A 21,712-nucleotide genomic window follows, 5' to 3' on the forward strand; every position below is an offset into this window, starting at 1 on the left:
TCATCGCATCTATATCTTTCTCTGTGCGCACAGCTGAATTATATTTTTCTCTTTGTGGGGATTATGCTATATGCGATGCGGATTGGTCAGGGGGAGAAGCTTTTTATTTAATTAAAAATCGCTCCTAGATACCTGCATATCGGCTTTGTCGACGTGTATGCCTCAGTGTGTTTTTAATTTTCTCGGAAACCTATTGTGCAGCGTCAGTGGCTCGGGAATTTTCGAGAAAGCGCCGAGCAGAAAGAGAGATTTTCTCAGGGAATGAGAAATGTCCTGTAAAAAGTTCGTACGGAAAATTGTAAAGAGGATCTTCAACGTCTATTCACGGGGGATTCGCGTGACGCAAGTGGTGGCTCGTCGGAATACCTGCGCGTCTAGTGTGCACGCTGGCTTATTTCAATTGCACTTTTTCGATATACAACATTGTATACCCTATTTATATTCCTACAAATTTCTATTCCGATCTAACCCCGAATTATCTTTTTCTGTTTCAGGTGAGTCACACAAGCTGTTCGTTGTTGTACGTAAGTTAGCCGTCACCTCTGGTTCAAAAAAAAAAAAAAAAAGAAAAGAATTGGAAACCGGCAAAAGTGCAACGCGACGCTGTAACAAAAGGTCGTGTACGGGCGGGCGGGCGATCGGAGGGAGAAAAAACTGCCAGTCACAATGCACTTAGCCGTGTATACAGAAGTCGAGCTGGCTATAGCTGGCCGCGATCGGAGGTCGAAAAATATACGCAGCCATTCGTCGTTGGCACAGGAGGCTAAACGCCGAAGCAATTCAGAGCCTCTCGTACGTTCGATTGATACGTGTTTCGCGTTGAACCTCCCTTTGTTTTGCTCCAAAGAGGCTTCAACCCTTTTTTTCGTCCCTCGTTTTTTTCTTCTGTGCACGCAAAGCAGAGGTGAAAATTCGCTGCTTTTTTTCTTTAATTTGAATTTTTAGCTGGTCTACGTGCATACACGCTTAAATTACGTATCTCTTCAGCGATGAAAAATTCAACGGCAGTATTTCCAGAGCGTAAAAGTCTCGTAAGGAAAAAATTCAATTTCGCATTTTAATCTCTTCTGGTTGACCCGCTAACACACACACACACGCGCGTGCACACTCTCGCTTTTATTTCCGAGCTCCACACTCGCACTCGCTTGCGCGAAGAATCAGCATTTCGAAAGTATAAACCTTATTTGCAGAGTAAAAACACTTTACGATCGACGCGAATCAAACGTTTTTTCCTTCGGCTCCATCCACTTGCACTTTTATCGCCGGCGCGTTTTACAGTCATCCCAAATCCACATCGCATCTTGGTTCCCTTTTCTCCTAAGCGTTTCTTTCTCTTTTCTTTTACCGCGCCCGCGCCGACGTAATAAAAAAAAGGGGCCCTGGAATATCGATTAAATTGAGTCAACCTGATGACTACTACTTTATCTAAACGAAAACACACACAGGTGTGATTAACATCGCGACAGTATGTACTATCCGACTCGCTTCTCTCATACAGTCCCGAGTGCAAAAGTTAGCAGCTTTTCTTTATGTAGTTTGATTCTAGTTTCGAAATACACGATCTGAAAAGTTGGCACTCGAGTTAAAAGTTTCGCGCCTCTCTCACGCGGCGAGTGTAGTATATCGAATTGTCCCTGGAATACACTCTTGCCGACGCTACATTTTTCCGTTACTTTCGCGTTCGATTTCTCTTCATTTTTTCTCCCAAAGAAAGATAGCCTTCATTTTTAGCCGACGTGAGAAAGTTCTTCGCGTAATTGGTTCAAGGCTAGACGGAGAGAGAAGTGTACACACACCTTCGAGATTATGCTTATTGGGTCGAATCGAGTTCTTTTTCGCGGATGCAAATAAGATGCGGAGTGACAGTTGGGAAAGCAATTAAGGAGAGCGTAAAAGTTTATTGATAGCAAAAATTAAAACTTCAAAATCGGGATGATGAAGTTCCGCGCGCTGCTTACGCGCGCTGAATATTCAATGCGTTTGGATTCTTGTGAATAATTCAACTGTCAGCTCTCGGCGAAGTAACTAAATTAAGGGAGCAGTTATTGGGCCACTTTGGGGGAGGAGAGAGAGGGAGAGCATCCTCCGAATTTTATTCGCGAGAGAAAACCGTCGATAGTGGAAATTAATCAAGATTTTACATTCGCGAATGACAAAAAGAGGCAGAAACGTGGAAAAGACACTCCTCCCAGGCGGTACAATAGACAAAAATTATTGGCATTTGCTCACACATAACCGTTTCGATCCATTGAATCCGCTTTCGTATGTCATCCAACTCGACCAGTCGCTCGGAATATCCACCGCCGGCTGATTAAATCCACAAGCGCAGTCGCGGAGAATGCCTCTCGGCGATCATACATCTCTACCGCGGCGATGATGAAGAGCCCACGGGGTAAAAGTTAAATTAACGCGTGCTGCAATGTTACACTGAGAGAAAAGAATCCTTGACACAAAGAAGAATTCTTAACTGTTAAGAAAATTGGATTAAAATATGGACAAATCCAAGCGTCTTAACAGTTAGGCTTTCAGATTTTTTAATTTTCCTAACTTTCTTTCCGTCGACGTAAAATCACTAGCACTTTATAATTACTTGTTTTCACTTCTTATTATCATTTAGTATCGCTCTGAGACTATTCGATGTTAAAAGATTTTTTGCAAAAGTTTTTGCAAAATATATTCGAATGATAGCACGATAGGTATCATACGAATATAACCTTACACATAACCCCGCTTTTCTGTGTGCATGAAACAATCACAAAAGTATTTATGCATACAGAATCTTCGACTTCATCGAACAAACCCTACGATATTTTAAATGTTGTGCATTAATATGCTTTCTTCCAGGTACGTAAAAAAAGCATATCACGCGTGAAATAGTATAAACGCATGTACGGGTCTCCGATTGCAGCTGACACATATCGACGCCTCGCGTAGTCGCGTGCCGACGAGTCACACTATTGCTGCACTCGGTCAATAAGTCTTTGCCGACAGTGCGCCACAATCGCTCAAAAATTCCTAAATCCTTAATAGTTAAGAATTCTTCTCTTACTATGAAGAAATTTTTGTTTGCAGCAAATACATGAAAAATAAGCTGTGGTTAAGTCGCGAATCCTTTGCGACAAGGATTCTTTTCTTTCAGTGTACATTCACGAATTAATGCGGCTCAAAGGGCGCCAGATACGCTTAGAGTGCACCGATCTCAAAGAGAGAGAAGTGTACTGCGGTATACTGGTATCAGAGGCTCAAACGAAAGCCGAGGGCTCTACCCTATATACACGTATACACAGTCTGTCTCTCTCTCTTACTTCGAGGCTCTCGTTAATTAAATAGATAGCTGCGCTTCGACGTGCAAATACGCAGCGGCGTCACAATAAACTCGCTCTTCTTGCGCGCAGCGAGTATATATATATCGCAGCTCCTCCGCGAGTATAACAATGCACCGACGAGGCGCAAATAGACTGCGCTCTCTCGGCCCAAGACGCTGTACACGCGGCCCCCTTATAAGTTCACGGCAAGTAAAACAGCTACGGGGGGGGGGGGGGGAAGAGGAGCTTGAGTAGCACAAAGCTTGCGCGGAACTAAGATACGTGCCGCGGCGCAGTGTTTGCTCGCTGCGCATATATCCGCTTACAGCGTTTCTGCGATTTTTGATCCGATGTGCGTAAAGTGTCGCTTTTGCGCTTCTTCTGTATATCGCAACGTGTATAGGTGTGTACATTATTCGCAGCCTCGGCGCTATAATTCAGTTGGACGGAAGGCGTCGTTGTAATTGGTTTATTGCCTTATCTACTGTCCGCTGGCTTAAGGCTCGCTTAAGGAATTTCGGCCGCGTGTCTGCCGCGGCTAGATTGTAATTTCGAGAGTCGGATCGCGCGTTCACTTGTATTCCCGACGCAGTGAGGGAGAGATAAGCGTGCGGTATAATTTATAATGAGCCTGTGTGATCCAGGACGCTGATATAATCGAGCTTGACGATGTTCCCCGGGTGTAATTAATTTGTTTACGCGCGAATTCGGTTAGCGTCCATCTGGCGGGGGCTTGAATTATTCATGACGTTTTTAAGCTACTGCGCGTCGTCCTTCGCGTATGTGACATGGTAACAAGTCGCTGCTCTCGGGGACTGAGTTTTGACTTGTGTGCTTAATCAAAGAGATGCTGATTTCTTTTTGGAATCATCATCGAGCGGTATAGGTAACCCTTTCGGTTCTCGAGTTTCAGGGGATGCATTGCAGCAGGGGATGAAACGATGGGTTTTGCGTCTAGATGCTTGTCGATAACCCTTTATCTGCCGACGTCGATGAATAAACGAGGAGAGACATACGGGAGGGTAGTTCTTTGTTACATAGGATAGATGTGTATACGCTTCGCTGTTCGATCCAATTCGCACAAGCGAAGGTCGTTACAAAACATATCAGAGGATGATCATCGAGCTTAACGGAATAATTATTTCAATATATCGATAGAAATTGGAGTTTGGATTACAGAGCCGCATTATACCTACTTCGAAATTAGCCATCGTAATCTTTCGCCGGGGTATCATGTACATTACATGGTTAAATCCGCACGCGTCGAAATTATAATAATTAATAACGCGACATTGGCGAGTACTGAAATTGATGAAATTCGTCGGCGCATTACAAAGACGACCATATCGACGAAAATGCGCGAGTAATATCAAGTTTATGCGCGCATATCGATCGATCGGTATGGAAAATTATACTCGCCCTCTCTCTCTCTCTCTCTCTCTCTCTCTCTCTCTCTCTCTCTCTCTCTCTCTCTCTCTCTCTCTCGTCTTTGTGCGAAGTGATACATCCGTATGAAATCCGATGCGCATTTCATTAGTACAGTTCATTTTTGCACTCTCGGGGATGTGAATATTAGTTATATCTTGTCGGATGAAATAGAGTCGTTATTCGGGAGTATTATGTGTACCGATTGCAATTTTAAATGAAAAAAAAACGATCGGAATCGCTTTTACGCGGTCTACACACAAAGAGCTCGTTGAAATCGATATCCTTTTCGCGGAAGTGTATGAAGTATCAAATTGAGGTAATCATCGCGTCTTCTTTTTTCAATGGTTACGCAAACAGCTAGTGTCGATGTTATATAAAGATTCTTCGGTAAATTTTAATCAAGTTTTCCCGCGGAGAAAAATTTTTCTTCCGTAATTATCACACTCGCGCTCTATATGTTTGCTCGTTTTTTCCTCATAATTGGAGCCATAATACAGCTCAAAGAGACGGAGCTCGAGGCAATTTAGATTTTCAAAATATTATGAAAGAAAGTGTAGCGCTTTCTACGAAAACACTCGCTATACGCCTCGTATAGCTTATACGAGCTTTTTCTTTTCCCAACAATTCCTCCGTACAATAAACGTCTCAAAATTCTCATCCCTTCCCAATCGGGTTATCGCTCGTCGATGGGACCTCGTTATAACTTTATCGTCGCGCAAACAGAATTATCGCATCGTCTCGCGGCGAGTAGTCCCGGTCAAAACGCTTGCCCCTCTTTTAGGTAAACAGACGCACGCACACAGCCTTTCCTTAGACCAAACTTTCCGATAACGAGTTCTAGGCACGACGTCTCCTTTATTGTTTTCTTGCGAAGCTTTAATATTATTACACTCGATTTTGCATTTCTCCGTGGAAGTGTACGCAGGGACGTCGTGAAATATTCGCTTCCAAGGTTCCGACGTTTTGAAGGATTTATCGGGGATATGGATTCGGGAGCAGAGAGGATGTATGTGCAGCGCTGTTTATTGCGTGGTATTTTTGATGGGTCCGAGGAAATGGAAGCCGGGCCAGAGCTTTCTGCGTTGAGATGTCAAAAATATGGAGGCAGTAAATTCGCGTATTAGAGAGAGAGAGAGAGAGAGAGAGCGACGTTGATTTCACTCCGAAGGTTAGCCCTGGCATACATCTTCTTTTCCATAATGAAATGCGCGAGAAAATACATAGCTGCGGTCGAGTTTTTCAAGGCGATCGAAATAAAAGTCGTCCATTCGTTTATATACGACGTGTAGTAGGCTAATGCTTAATTCCACGCTTTCATCGCAGTCGAAACTCGAAACTCTGCCTCAAAGGGAAAAGTTCCTCATCAGGCGCACGTACACGCGCTTAAAGAATTAACAAATTGCGGCAAGCAAATTGCTCGAAACCCCCGCGGGCAAACTCGAAGATTTTGCCGTGGCGGCAAAGTAAAGTCCCCTTGCGCGCGTCGCGCGCATTAAGGTGAAAAAAGCCGTAAAAGAAGTCGTAAACGTTTCCTAGCTTTAAAAAATACATATAGGTAAATTTAATGGGCTGGTTATTACGAGCTCTATATACATGTGTGTGTATATATATATATATGTGTGTGTGTGTACACGAAAGCGTTATTCATTTGTACTCGAGAGAGAGAGAGAGAGAGAGAGAGAGAGAGAGAGGGCTGAGCCTTCGTGTTTTCCTCGCGGCGCAGGCGCGCGCAATATATATCGGACGAGACACTAGTGACGCGCGTAACGGGATATTTCCTTTATACGCCCACGCGCGGACTGTCACCTTTTACCTCCCCGCGACGATCTAATGCGGCAATATTTACATTTAACGCCTTTTAAAGCCGCAGTAAAGTTTGAAAAGCCGCTCGTTTAATTCGCGAGAGAGAGAGAGAGAGAGAGAGAGAGAGAGAGAGAGAGAGAGAGAGAGACAGAGAGAGAGGGCGAATAGTATCTTCGAATTTTAACGGCTATCCACAATTACGCGCTAACTTCATAGACATCGAGGGCTTTTCCAGACCATCGGCATCCATAAGCGGCTGCGCAGCGCAACGATTCTAATAACGCTCGGAGTCAGCCAAACGGGGCTGTATAAATCCTCGCCCATGGCGGTAGCCCCGGACGTTTAACCGCCGTACGGCAGACGCATAACCTGCGATGCTCGTTAATCTCGCCCCGGGACCGTCGCCGCCCGCTGAAATGTGCTGAGGAGTCGAGTGAGTGAGAAAGAGCCGTAGGGTTGAGCTGCTCGCTCGAGTAATTTTTAATTTATACTCTGCTTATTTATCATCGAAAAAAATCAAAGCAAAGTCGGGGGAAGAGGGAAAGCGACCTGACGACGATAAAGCTAATTTCGACGGCTTGCGCGGGTGGCTTTAGCCTTACTCGCATTACCATGCGTAAATTAATTATCGGCCGGCGCTCAGTCGCAACGCGCTTGGGACTCATCAATTCACAAATAACCTCTCACTCGTCATCCATAATTAAACGAGGCCCTTGGCGCCCTTGGAAAATCCCCGACACATCTCTGGTATATGCAGGTATATGCTGAGAGCTTGCGGTTAACACGAGCGCGAAAAAAGAGTCGCGCGACCAGGTGTTTTTCTCCACGACACTCGGGGGGAAAGTACATGAGGAGGATTACACGTGTGCGCAGGAATGGAGTTGGTCGCTGTTGAATAAGTGGGGAGGGAATCGAATCTGCTTCTTATTTATGTTAGAAAATGTGTATTAGCGTTTATTTGCTGTAAACGAGTATCGGAAACTAATCTTTAAAACATCGCACGGAATAGCAGCTTATCCAGTTGTCAGCACTTTTTTCAAATAATACCTTAATCGCAATGTCCAAGCATAAACAAATAAAATAGATTTAAAACCATGTCAGTTCGTTCGAACATTCGTCCAAGTACTAAAAAAATATACAAATCCGCGTTACTATATCACCTCTTTACGGGCGGCCTACGACAGTCTTGCACCAATTTCTTAATCCCACAAAATTTGCAGGGAATATGGTGACGAACCACATTCACATTCCTCGTCAATCTAAAAGACAAAATATTACGAACAGCCGCGTTGATTACAGGTTGCATCTCAATCTCGTAGAAAGACTTCGCAAAATCGTAAGCATCGCGCAGATTTTCGGCATACAGTGGAAAATCGCTGAGATCGTAAATTTCAAATTCGTCCCTGAATTTTGGGACCCGCATGAGGTGAGCCGAACTGCAATGGCATCCCGTCAGGAGTTCGAACAAGGTGCAGCTCTCGGTGATCTTCTTGGATTTAGTCCTGTCGATCTCCTTGATGCAGTCTTGATAATAGTTCCAGTAGTTGCAATGCCTCTCCTTGAGGATTCTTTCGTCGCGAAATTCGACGGTAGGGGGTAAGCGAGCCTTTCTCAGCGCCACTGTCTTCACCATCAGCGTCTGTGCCAAAAGTTTGGTCTGGACTAGATCGAAAGGATCCCAGCCATCGTTGTTCTCGAGGAACATATCCGCGCCGAAATACAGAAGTAAACTTATCTTCCTCCTTATTAGAGGTTTAGGATCTCGCGTTTTTTCGCAAGCGGCGTGTAACGCGGTCCATCCCCACTTGTCTCTCCTATCGATGTTCGCGCCGTATTGGAGCAGAGGTATAAGGATTTTCGAGGTCTCGGACTTCGTTACGACGAAATGCAGCAGAAACTCATCAGAGATAAATGGATCCCGTACGTTCACGTCCATGCCGTGCTTCAAGAAGACTTCCACCTGGGGGAAAAACGAACGACGCATGGAAATGAAATCCAGAGGCATTATGCATATGTAAAAAGTAGTATATCGTCATTTACTAATTCCATTTTTCCGCTGCATATGGCCAGGTGTATTGGCTGGTAATGGTTCGAGTCTCTGTCGTACATCGAGACACCCTTGTCGATGAGAAAGCCGGCCACCCATGCGAGATTAAGGTTTTCTCTCATGTTCTGTGCCAATTGGTGCAAGACGTTCTTGCCCTGTAGATCTCTGGCGTGAATATCGGCTCCGCGTCTGATCAACACCAGAATCAGTTTCTCGGGATTCCTACTGCCGACTGCAGCTTCGAGCAGCGGTGTCATACCCCGATCGTCGACGGCGTTGACGTCGGCTCCTGTTTTGTAGTAAAGATTGATCAGCTGGGCGCAGCCTTTCTTCATCGCCGTTTGCACGACGGTCTCGCCGTTCGCGTCTCGGGCGTTCCAGTCGACACCGCGTTCGATCAGCAGACGACCGAGTCGGTCTTTCCAGGAGGAAGGGTACATCTGAGCCAGCACGTGGAGAAGGGTCGATTTCTCGGTGACGGCCCAGTTCATGTGTTGTCCGCAGAGCTCGTTGCCGTCGGCACCGAAGCGGACGAGCAGCTCGGCCGAATCCTGGAGACAGCTCAAGACCGTGAGCCACAGGAGCGAGAGATCATTGTTTTGCGCGAGCAGCCAGCTTAAGGTGGGTTCCCGCTTCAAGATTTCATCGAATATGGACTTCTTGTTCGTGTACACGCTTCGGCCTCGAATGAGTTCTTTGATCTCGCCGCTGGTGCGACAGCGCGTGCGGAAGATGTTCTCGAGCGCTCCGTAGAGCATCTGGTCCCAGGCTTCGACTTCTGGCTTTTTGTACGGATCCGACTTCGTCCACTCGAAAGCAAAACCATCACCGTTTTTACCGACTACGATGTAATCATTGGACAGCATGATGGTTATGATATCCATCTTGGCTGATGTCCTGTGGGGAAATCAAAATGTTCTAATCTTAATCAAATGTCTGTAATCGTTATATTGTAACGTACAGTGGTCAGGCACAATAACTTGTTTGAATACTGTAAACACAGGAGAAGCGTCATGGCTGACATTTCGAATAACAGACGCTCGTTGCGGATGACAATATACTTCTGGCAATGTAGTGAGATTCGCCTGTTTGCTGTGCGAAAGTTTTACTTACATTGTGTTAGCGAGCGTCGATCTTTCCTTTATCGAAAGCTGATCTCATGAAGAATCACCTTTATCTCTAAACTTGGCGAATCGAGAATACAAACTATCAGTACGATGGTCCGGTGTGTACTAACAATCTTCTCTGCCCCGCAGTCGATCGATTCGTCCTGTTGGTGCCTATCTTATTCTAGGACGTAATTATCGAAAAATCCGCAAGAGTGCGCGATTTCGATGAATGCCTAAGTGTGTGTAGAAAGATTGAGAGACGAAGACATGCGCGCGCATATCGATAGACGATCGATTACGCTTATGGAAAATTAAAAACACAAGCACAAAACCACAACGCCACCGAAACTCATCACAGCAAAATGGAGATCCAGTGCTTGCGGCTAATTTTCTTTTTCCGCGTCGACGCTGACACTTATTAAGAACTACGCTCCGCGATATCCGTTGACTTTTACCGTAATTGCCGTTGTTACATGCGCTCGCGCGCAGCGCAGGGCGATACGGTGAAAGAAAAAAATAATCCGCGCCAGCTTACTTCATATTTTTAATGAGTTCCTCTCTCGTTAGAGTTAAATTGGATTCTGTCCATAGAAAGAGGAGAGGATTTTTCTTTACGGCCAAAATAAACGCTGATCTAAAAGTAAATCTCGCGAGCGCGTCCGACTTCTCATCAAAGTCGGAGTAACGTGAATAAAAACTCTCCCTACTCATTCCCTATAAAAATCCGCCAAACATTTTTCCTTCGAGCGCGGAGACACACGCGGTGGTGGTGTAGTTTCTGCGAAAATCACCACAACAGTCGGAATCCAGTAGTAACGTCCCGGTCCCTGTCAGACACATAAACACACACCGAGCGCGGCCGTAAAACTTTCTTTTTCCATGGCGCAGCCGGTGTAACAGCCGCGCGCGTAAAATGGACGTATTTAAAAAGAGCGAAAAAACAGACTGGCAAATCTTGGAAAACGCATGTGAGCCGAAAGAAGACATGCAAAAAAGACGAAGGTAAGGATCGCATGACACACGGCTCTGAGTATGTACGTGTGTGTGTCAAGGTCGACCCCCGGAGGCCAAGAGAGAGAAAAAGCTAGTGCACGCACCAATAAATATTAATCCGTTGGAGTGGATGAGAAAGAAACAGTCGCGACGATTAATATCTTGGTTTCATCTCGTCTCCTAATAATTATATCGTATTTTGTTTTTATTCTACGCGCTTCTCGCTCCAGCCGTTCGATCGTTATTTTGTGTACGGCGTAATCAAAGGTCGGCGCGAAGCTCACTATTTACCCTCGACGCAAGTGTGCATTTAGAAGTATTTTACAATAAGCAAACTAGAGCTCGCTCGAAATCAAAACGGTGTCGGGGTGAGAAAAATGCGCGGAAATTCAGGTAAATATCGACGCGAGCTCGGGAGCAAAGAAAGAAAAATAAAAAGCCTCCAGGAGAGGGAGAAAGTCGCGATAAATCTTGGAAAATACGAGGGGTCAGGAAAACGCGGCTTTGGGATGAATAAACAACGCCGGCGTTAATTAGTCCGTTGGAATAAAAAGAATATTTTGTCATGTCGACGAAATTGAAGTACTGGACATCGCTAAATCATCCGAATGCGCGTCTATCTCCTATCATAAATAAACATATCGAAGTAGCGCACATCCCGATACAGAGTGAGCCCCGAGAGAAATCGTCCGCGAGTGCGTTGATCTCCTCTCGAAGGTAGAAGAAAGGCACATCAGTCGAAAAAAAGCGGCGGATGTGTATACTCTTCTCTCGGGAGTCTCGGATCCTCGTGATTAACGCGTCGTGTTCGGAATATGAAGATACGGCTGAAATAAAGCGGTCCTGCGGTCGCTCTCTGGCAAAAAGTCTCGACGTGTTTTATCGGCTCGTGTCTACTTCGCGCGCGAGCGCGACCCTCGAGAAGTCGTCTTATCGCTGTTTTGCGCGTTAAATTTTGCGTTAAATCGATGTCTGGAGCTGATTGCATTATCGCGCGCGAGCTACCGAGGGGAACACGAGAAAAACGAGGGATTATACCTCTGCTTGACATTTGTCGGAGATAGATGGATGAAGATGTGGGATGGCTTTTTTCCTTCGAAGAAAGCAAAATTACTCGGGAGTTATCTGAAAAAGCGTATACGCGTGGCATGAATATATTTTGAAAGAGAGAGAGAGAGAGAGAGAGAGAGAGAGAGAGAGAGAGAGAGAGAGGTATTGTTTGAGAATTCAAAGCTGGTTTTGACAAAAAACGAAGACGTCTCGTTGTGTATTCGATATGCGTTTAAATATGGTAATAAAAGAGGTACACTATACAGTCGTGTAATAAAAAAAGGAAATCGATGGAGAGTATTTTACAAAAATACCTAGGAAATAAAATATGTAACTCGTTAAGGACTGTAACCTTAGTTCGGAAATAAATTTCAAAAGCCAAGGTTTTCATGCGCGCACACACACACTAACTTTTCAATAGGAAATCGATGTCCCGCGGAACTTTTTACATAAATTGCGTAATTTATTAGGGAGCGCGCGTTAGCTAGAGGGAAATCTCGCGAAAAAAGGCGACGTGTGAGTAAGAGAGCTGACGCCAAAGTTAATGTACAAAATTGATAATTTTCGAGCTTTTCCAAAATTTTGTTTAATATTCCAAGTAATTAACTGTTCTCGCTTTGCACCGTAGAATATTTCATTAAAAATCTGGAGTATATGCGAATGAAAAAAAAATCGTCATAAAAACATTCGTTTTATCAAGGATCGCACTTTTCATTAAAATAATGTGCGGCTTAGCTCGCAGATGTAAAATTTTGATTTTCTAAGAAATTTCAGTCGACTACATTAGAGTTTCGCGTATACCGTACACAGTATATTACTCATAACACAATAAATTCGCTATAAAGATCAAATGTGCTTAATACATCGGTCCCAAATATTTTCATTTTCTACGAAGATCATAGAAAACCGCAAAACTAAAATCCGAAATTTCCCTGTATGCACAAACTTGTTTTAAAAAAAAAGTAGAACAAAACTAGCCAACAGAGTACATCGAGACAACCAGCAACGGAATAAAGGCAAAACAAAACAACGGGTAGAATGGTTTTCCCAGACACGGCTGTTGGAACACAGAACGCAGCGGCGCAGCACACACCAGACTACGTAGCTGACGAGGCTAGAAGACTCCCTCTCTCTCTCTCTCTCTCTCTCTCTCTCTCTCTCTCTCTCTCTCTCTCTCTCACTCTTTTTCCGGCGAAAAGGGCGGCGGAGTGAAAGGAAGAAACTATATTGCAAGAGCGAGCGGGAGAGAGAGCAGCTCTCGCCTAAGGGCGAAACGGGGACGAGGGGCGCTCCATCGATTCACCCGGGGGACGTGCATCCAGCATCCGGCGGCAATCGACTCGAGCTCTCTCGCGACTCGAGGAAATATTAGGCAGTGCCATCTGCGCTATACTTCCTCTCTCTCTCTCTCTCTCTCTCTCTCTCTCTCTCTCTCTCTCTCTCTCTCTCTCTACCCTTATTAAATGCCACCACCACTATCATCGCCGCCGCTGCCGCCGCATTATTTATGCACATACATTTCGCGCCACTTCGTTTCTTCTATTCCTCTCGTGCTTTTTAACCTATTTATACGCGAACGCGTAAATACAGCGGTAGGGAACAGGAGGAAGTTTTCGTAGAGAGGAATTCGTTATTTCGCGTCTCCGGCTATTTACGCTCGACATTTGCATCGTATGTTTCTCTCTCTCTCTCTCTCTCTCTCTCTCTCTCTCTCTCTCTCTCTCGCGTAGCTGGGAAACGTCAGAACTCGCTTTACAAATTATTACCATAATCGAACCCTACGCTCACCGCGAATGACTTTTATTCTACGACCTATAATTGCCTTGTTTCACAAAAAACTAAATTTCGTTCAAAAGGAGAAATCATTATTTAAATAAATAAAATAAAAGTCCTCCGTTCCAATTCATCACTTCGCAGTAGCTTATACCTGGATCAACAATAGGCATCGATTAATATCCGGCAAAACAAGCAAGCGTGAAAAACGCAAAAACATCAGTCAGTCCCTGACGCAGACAAATGACGACGCTCCACAGGTTCTCGCTCGAAAACTCAGATTATATGCTTTTCCATCCTCCCGCCCCCCATCGCGACCTTGCGATATCTCGCCAACCGCGTCTAATCGGATCATCATCTCGTATATTAGGCTCCTTCGGCGAATTTTGAAATACAAACACCGGGATATAAAGCGACTTTATTCCGTATACGCAGGCCATTTCTTTGTGTAAACTTTGTGTTTTCTCTTTCTTTCGAGGGACTGCTTATCGTCGTGCTTATTGTCGATATCGCGGCTTTTCTCGAACTCGTGTGTTTTTCGGAAATTTCAAGGAGGTTTGCGTGTGTCTTTTGTGTAAGAGAGAGAGAGAGAGAGAGAGAGAGGCGTGGGTTGTTGTGCGAGTGTCTGTGCGAATGAAAGTAAACGTTTCGTGATGGGATGTCGTTGCGGTGATGTGGAGAGTGTTTTCAAGGTGTTGAAGTGGTACGTGACACGATCCTTTGGATGAGTCTGAATTTCGGGGATTTTAGGTGATGCTTCGAGATTGAATTTGAAATAGTAATTTTATCGCCTCTTTCTTATGTAGGCGAATTATTACGAATCGCAAGTTTTCAACGATTCACAGAACTTCGAAGCTCACGGAAATCACACTCCGACTTCAATTTCAATATTTACTCCCACTTTCACCACACCCCTCCGAAAATCTCCAGCAGAAAAAGGAAACGTGCCGCAAACTCACACAACCAACGATCTCAGTATCAACACCGCGAATCACATTCAGCCTCCGAAGAAGAAAAGATCCTACCATTTTTTCCCTATATATCCCTCGACACACATCCGCGGCCAATCCGATACACACAATATGGGCTTATCGTAAAGGCGAATGGAATAAATAAATATAAATTGGCACACGAACTCGCGCGCGCGCAGCTGCGCCTCGAAAGTAACCAGGCTCTGGATAATACACGAGATCTTCTATCGCGCGCGCGTGTACACACGTCCGTGTTTACTCTCGCTCTTGATAAGAAAATAAGTGAGAGAGAGAGAGAGAGAGAGAGAGAGAGAGAGAGAGAGAGAGATGCGAAGGGAATGACGGAAATAAAAGTAGAGAAGCAGGAAGAAGCAGCTTTTCCGGCTCCGCGAATCAGTCGGGGGATTGATTTTTCCTTCTCTTTTCTATTCGATCCCTCTCGCAGGCGAGAGAGCGCAAAAAATGATTTTCAGCTCGTGTTTATTGGCACTTTGCTGGGCATCGATGCGACGACGACGCTGCGCGACTTCGTATTTTCGCTGATGCAGCATCCCATGAATGGGGCTACACTGCAATGCGCGGAGGTTTATCCTCTGCTTTTTTACCTCTTCCGTCCGGGAATTTCGAGAAATATTTTTCAAAAGCCCCGCGTACGACGGCTTGATGGAAAAGTATAAATAGGTTTCGATGTGCGGGAGCAAAGAGGATTGTGTATTATTTTGAATTTCAATGTGTGATTTGCATATTTATGATTTTTGTAACTTCGGTGTGCGGTAGTCGATGAAAATAAGTCAGCCGTTCGTGTTGATGTTTATTAATTCGCGCGAGTCGAAAATAGGTCCGGATTTCGTATGCAACTCGCTGCAGTTGCCGAAATCGAAAGTGCGAAAACCATACGTGACCCAATGCACCGGATGTAGACTTCCTCCGACAAGTCACTTGTGCAAGCGCGTGTCCTCGCGTCGGTATTACATACACAAGCAGTTTTTTTCACAATACTCGTTCGACACTCGTACCATAAACAAAATTTTTACTCATCAGAGAATAACCACCGCATTGCCGTGTCCAATCATCATCATTTTAATAATTTTCCTCGAGAACAGCGCAGTACACACGCCAAACAATCCCCACAACAACTTACCTCATTAACCGTTCGTAATTAAGATCCTCCTCTGACGGCCCTCAATACCCATTCCGCCAACAATAATCATTCTCCCCAACAACAATACGAATCCCAAGACATCCCCCGTTACCCCTTTCCCCCTGACAACTATACCAGGGACAGCAGCAGCAACGCAGTCGTGTCGCGTGTACTGGACACAAACAAGCGCCGGGTCACAGCCGCAAATTTCCCATGCAGCGCATTGAGACAATTACAGCGTAGCTGTGAATCGCGCTTTGATTCGCCGAAAGGGACCACGCTCGCGAGCACTACTTAATCGGCCAGACGCGCGCACCTGCTCTATTCCCTTTGTTCTCTCACGTCGTCGTCGTTATACCCTCGTGCGCTTATTAAATCCCCGTCGGGATTGTGAATTAAAGAAGATAGAGAGAGAGAGAGAGAGAGAGAGAGAGAGAGAGAGAGAGAGAGAGAGAGAGAGAGAGAGAGAAAACAACTATGTCACAGCCAGCGATGAAAGGAGAGCTTATTAAGGGACTTGCTTTTTTTATTTAGCTCTGTAAGAGGCTCTTTTGATGGATTATACTGTCGTTCGCGGATATGAGATAGTTTGGTTACGCGACTCTGTCGGGAAGTCTGTTTAAAGCGTCCGTTTGTGTCGGGTATCGAGTGGCTTATCCATCACTCGATTGATCGAGAAGAAGCTTGCGACGACATTGTATTGGATTTTTAACTTTTTTCAAAAAGGTCGAAAAAAATCTAATGCACGTATAACTGAAAACTCCCGCAGAGTTCGCGGACGTAAATACACGCCAGTAGGGGGCTGCACACACGCGAAAAAACGAATAAATTTTCGGCCTACACGCTCGACATCACCGCTGGCCAACCATGTAAATTCCCCAGGACTGTTCCAAAAATAATCGAACCCACCCTCGCGAAGCCTTGATTTATATTTAGCCGGCGCGTGTTGCAGTTCGATCTGCATAAATCCGCGCGAAGACAAAAGTCACACTTCGAGTCTTCCCGAAAATCGCACAGCTACATTATACTGTCTAACAGCGCAGCGAAAGTTGAGCCTCACGTCGAAGGTCCCATGAGGTAAGAGCGAGCGTATAATCGAGTAATTTCGCGTGATTACACGTGCGCGCGGCGATCGACGATCGGCCTTGCCGTTCTTCCGACAGGTGTGCATTATTTCAAGGCCGGCTTTACTTTCTCTCTCCGCGCGAGTAGTCCTTCGTCGCAGGTGCAGGGAATTTTGTTAACGACGACTGAGCTTTCGCTCGATTGGAGAGCTTGCGTGGCCTAATTTTCCCAAACGGGAATGTACGTACATTTTTCGGAAAGATTCACTCGGAGAAATAATGCGTAAGCGTCCGGCAGCCGCGAGCCATTAAAGTAAAGTATGACCGATATAAAGCGGAAAACCTCGCGTTTATCGCTTTGCCCCTCGCGGTAATGCCCCTGTGTATACGCGGGGATATTCGCGAGGCACTTGGTAACGAGCGATACATTTATGTACGAGTAGTAGTACGTCCTCTCCGTTAATTCGGTAAATATTCATGGGACGCCGCTTCTCTCGTCGCTTGTCATTGCAAAAATAAATTGGAAGCCTTAAATACATCGAAGCTCTCCTCACCTGTCCGGGGGAAAACTGCACATAACGGAAAATCTCGTGCTCATAGTATAGCCGCACACGTACACGCCTCCTTGCCATTGGCCTTCGCTAGCGCTATTTACGATTTCCGGCTTCATAAAGTAAAGAGCGCCGGAGGAGGTGTATACAGCGCCGTTCAGCCTCTGTAGTCCTTGCGAGAGCGCCGGCGCCTCGAGATAGTCATCTGGAATTCACTGCTGCTGTGTGTTGCCTTTATTAGCGGATGTAATTATTTCGTTAGGCTGAGCTGCTCTGTATGTTGCCGTTATCGGCGGACGAAATTGCCGTTGTTTGATGGAATTTGTAGCGCGAGCTTTTTCGGTATAGTATTAAAGCTATTCGTTTGAATATACAAATGAGTGGATGCGGAAGAGGGAAATTGAATTAGGCTTTACTAGGTGGTTTTGTCCAATTTCGCTCACAAGGAAATGCTTTCTTTGTTGCAGGATCGTCGCTGCAGTAGACTCCGCTTCGCCTACGAACAAAGGTAAGCTTCTACGTTCGAGTAAATTAAAAATGCTTCTCCTGTGCAGTAATCAAGCAAACAATAAATCCTCCTCTTTCAAAGAGAGCACAAATCACGAGTCCGCTGGCCCGAATTAAAAAGCCGCCGCTTGATTAAAGCCAGCCGTGTATACGCGAGCCATTGTCGAAACTCATTTTTAATTTCTCCCAATCAAAAGCTCGAGAGCTTTACGTCTCGAAGCGCCGGGTTAATAACGAAATTTCACGCGAACGTTCTCCCATGATCAGAAGGACCTTCTCGCAACGACGCCTCGTTTTTGCGTCTCTTTCATTTCCACACAGCCGTGTTCGCCCGGCGGTGATTATCGCTGTATGCCGTGTCCCGACATAATCTCCAATTCGAAATACATCTCTCTTTAATGACCTCGTATCTCCGCGATGAAAATATTTTTTTTTATTTTTGTCCTTACGCGACGATGATTAAATTCGCTCGTCATCGCAAGCGCGGGGAAATTCAGAAAGACGAAATGCGCGCTATTTTTAATTCATAATAGCGAAACTAAAAATATCGTGCTCTCATGAGCGACGTTATATTTTTAATTAAAAAATCGACTGGTTGTATTACGGAATTTTACGGGGAATAAAGTTAATTGTCCTCCTCCGTGGCGAACTTTTATATTCCTCGTCGCAGCGCGTATAATAGAATTTAAAAACATTTTTAATAACACAAAACCGCCGGAAAACGTCCTCTGATCGTCGTCCCTCGCCCTCCACAGCGACACATACCGCACTCGGTCTCATCCGCACGCGCGCGTTACGCTTTACGAGATAATTCAGCTAATAAGGCCGAAAGATGACCCGGGGCGAGAAAGTCCTTGATTATGAGCTGGCTAAGGGCTGCAGCCCTCCTCATCTGCACCCTTCACGTATTTATACCGCTATCTGGCCATTTCGCTACTATATATATGTATACAGCCCGGTGTTAAAATGCCCGAAGCTGCAGCAGCAGCTCACTCTCTCCCCTGTACCAGCGTATCTCTAGCTCTCGGTCTTTATCGCCGGGTTTCCTAATATACAAGACGCCTACTTGATGAAAAAGTAGCTCATGGAATATTTAACGCGAAAACGCCGGGGATGTATGGGACTCGCGTTTCGCCGCGAGATATCGCTGTGTGAAAAATTTATGCCCAACTTCCGACGCTATATTTACTCCGGCAAACTTTTGCCGCGACGACGATATAGTTTTTATATTTACTCGCCTTATTAAGAATTGAAACGCGAGTACGTCAGATCAACGGCGGCAATGTTTTAAAAGTCTCGCGCCTTGAGAAATCGCGCTTTCTTTCTCTCTCCCCGGGAACATTTCTCCCTTCGACCTGTGTATATATATATATACCTACGCACGACGCGTCGTCGGTTCCATCCCTCGACTATACATAGTGTGTATACCTATATACATAAGCCGAGCACTACCCGCAGAGAGAGACGATGGTAAATCGTCATCAGGAGACCCTCAGGTAACGACGCTTCCCCGTATAAAAAATGATTTCTCCCCCGAGGGGCTTCGGACACGCACTTTCGCGCCGACGCCTCTGTTTTTCCTCTCTCGCTCTCTCCTCGAGGAAACTTTTCCCTCTTCCTTTTTTTTCGCCGCTATAGACTCGCTACGCATCTTTGTGTGTGTTTTCCTCCGGACGTGGATCGTTTCTTAAATCAATATAGATTCGCCGCATCGAAGCGTCGCCTAACGACTCTCGGAATTTACGACGCGACGAGCTGTGTGTATGTGTACACGCAGAAGAAGAGGAAGACAAAAAAAATTATGTGGCCGCGATGTACTTGTTGATACAACAAAAAGCCTCCGGCGCGCGTGGGCGCGGACGAAGTTCGGGAGAGCTTTTTTTCGAGGAATGTTTTCGCGGAAATGTGCGTGTGTGTGCTTTTTCACGGAGCTTTAATCAAGGGCTTTGTTGTTCTGGGAATTGAAGGCTTATTGTGACGCGTGTGTTCAGCGTCGTGGAAATTTTTATTGAAATTCTTTTGAGCGACGTAAGTTTCGGGTTTAAAAAACTTGTGTTGGTACGGCGTTTAGCGGTATAACACTCGCAATAGAACACGGTGAAGAAAACTCATATACAGTGCGCGGTATATACGAGCTGGCAATAAAGCATAAAAGTTTCGTCTTTTGCTTTTTATTGTTTGCGTATTGCCAAACTTTGCCCCCGGAATCCTTTAGGCGTGTCGAAATAAAACGTTGCCTGCGATGTAACATATTATCGGAATTACTGTGTTGTTCCATATTACTTCGGTTCCAGAGCTGTAAATCAAGCCACTCGCAGACCTTGATTGCCGCGTCTCAATTGTACATTGTTCTCGAAAATTCAATTCACTCGCTAGTTCTAAAAAAAAACTTTAAAGCATTCCATCCAAAGTTCAACTCCGTATTCCACATTCCTTACTAGCAACAAAGCCTCCATTATAGCCCATCGACTCTCGAGCTTTAAAGCTCGCATCGATGGCGCAGCAGTGGACCCCGAATTTTGCATAAACTAACACAACACTTTGAGGAACGCGACGCGCAGCGCTGCTTTTTCGAGGGCCCAGGCCAGCCAGAGAGAGAGAGAGAGAGAGAGAGAGAGAGAGAGAGAGGAGCTTTTGCGCGCGCGAACGGAAAATTGCTCGACGGAGCAGAGACACGCCTTGGGCGCTCGACGATGCGCACATTAGCCTACTCTCTCCCTCCGCCTCTCCCTTTTACAACTCGGCTTCCCCGTCAGCTCTCGCTTGGTGTGCGCGGGGCATATGCTTGTGTGCATTCGAAAATAGAATTAAACGCGAGCGAGCGATATTTTCGCGGGTATATAATCAGACGCGCGAGTCGTTCGCGTAGGACGGAAATGACGCAGGTGAAGGGATTGGCGAGGGATTGATGTCGTGTAAGGGCGTGGGCTGTATTGTACGCTGATGGCACGAGAGAATAATGGGCACACGTGGTTTTGAGATTCAGAAGGGAGCTTGCGGCTTGACACGTGGTCAGGTACGCATCTGATAATTGGACAGTTTTCAGAAATTGTACGCTAAAGCTAAATCGCTATAGCTGAAAAAAAATCGAATACCGTATCTCTTTCGAGTATTATACGAGTCGCGGAGTATCATTAACGAAAGCTCTGAATCCCGCGCAAACTACGGGAAAATCCAAGAAGCCCGTCAAAAGCACAGGGAGATTCCCCACAGACCATTACGCTCGCACAGTTTCTCCACGATCCCGTAATTGCGATATAATACACGAAAGGACGCGTTGCTCGCGACGTAATCTCAATTTCCGCGCTCGAGCGCGTATAATATGAATACAAATGAACCGCGAAATACCAGGGCGTCACACGAGAGAACGAAAATCCGAATCTACGTGTCTGTCTCCGAGAGAGCGAGGCGATGACTTTTTACGCGAGGATTTGCGCCGAGCAAGAAAGGCGTCTCGATAATTATGCGCGTTGGAGCTATAATCTTCGGTCCCACTCTGAATCTCCCCCCCCCCCCCCCGGCGCCGAGAGGATAAGCCCGGGAGCTTAATATCGTAGGTAGCCTGGATTTTCGACGCTCCGGAGAAAAAGAGGTGGGAGAACTCGGAGCTATGTGTTTTAACGATTTTCCCGGAGCAGAGAAAGGGGAGATTGAATTTACCTTCTCGTTTTCGCCGGGTAATTCGAGAGCGCCAGAGAGGCATTGTTTTAATTTTCTCGACGAGCTGATTAGCCGTGCCTTTTTTACGAGGAATCGAAGCGCTATTTTTTTTTTTTTTTGGCCGAGATGAGATCGCGCGTTTGAAAAATTGTTCCGCCGAGCGATGTAGGATAATCTGTGAATTATTTAAATCCGTTCAGAATTTATATGCCGAGTATAATCGAGATGTAGGCCAGGATTATTTTACCATGAAATATTTTAATTTGCATTCCGCATGAGCGCGGGATTACAATACACAAGGGAACGACGA

General features: G+C 45.6%; 2 protein-coding genes across 13 annotated transcripts in view; one reads left to right on the forward strand and one right to left on the reverse strand.

Annotated features, from left to right (window-relative positions):
• The window catches only part of LOC100123078 (octopamine receptor beta-2R), a 176,998-nt gene that overhangs the window by 57,307 nt on the left and 97,979 nt on the right, over window positions 1–21,712 (forward strand). For all 12 annotated transcript variants that reach the window (XM_031931273.2, XM_031931274.2, XM_032600553.1 and 9 more), the window contains exon 3: window positions 17,703–17,743. The gene's annotated coding sequence lies outside the window, so the exon portion shown is untranslated. The remainder of the gene's footprint in view (window positions 1–17,702; window positions 17,744–21,712) is intronic.
• On the reverse strand, window positions 7,461–9,847 carry LOC103316218. Its single transcript, XM_008208939.4, has 3 exons — window positions 9,697–9,847; window positions 8,577–9,480; window positions 7,461–8,496 (listed from the first exon to the last, which is right to left on the reverse strand). Coding segments are annotated over exons 1-3 (1,710 nt in total). The 5' UTR covers window positions 9,699–9,847; the 3' UTR covers window positions 7,461–7,692.

Source organism: Nasonia vitripennis, chromosome 5, assembly GCF_009193385.2.
Source record: "Nasonia vitripennis strain AsymCx chromosome 5, Nvit_psr_1.1, whole genome shotgun sequence".
NCBI lineage: Eukaryota > Metazoa > Arthropoda > Insecta > Hymenoptera > Pteromalidae > Nasonia > Nasonia vitripennis.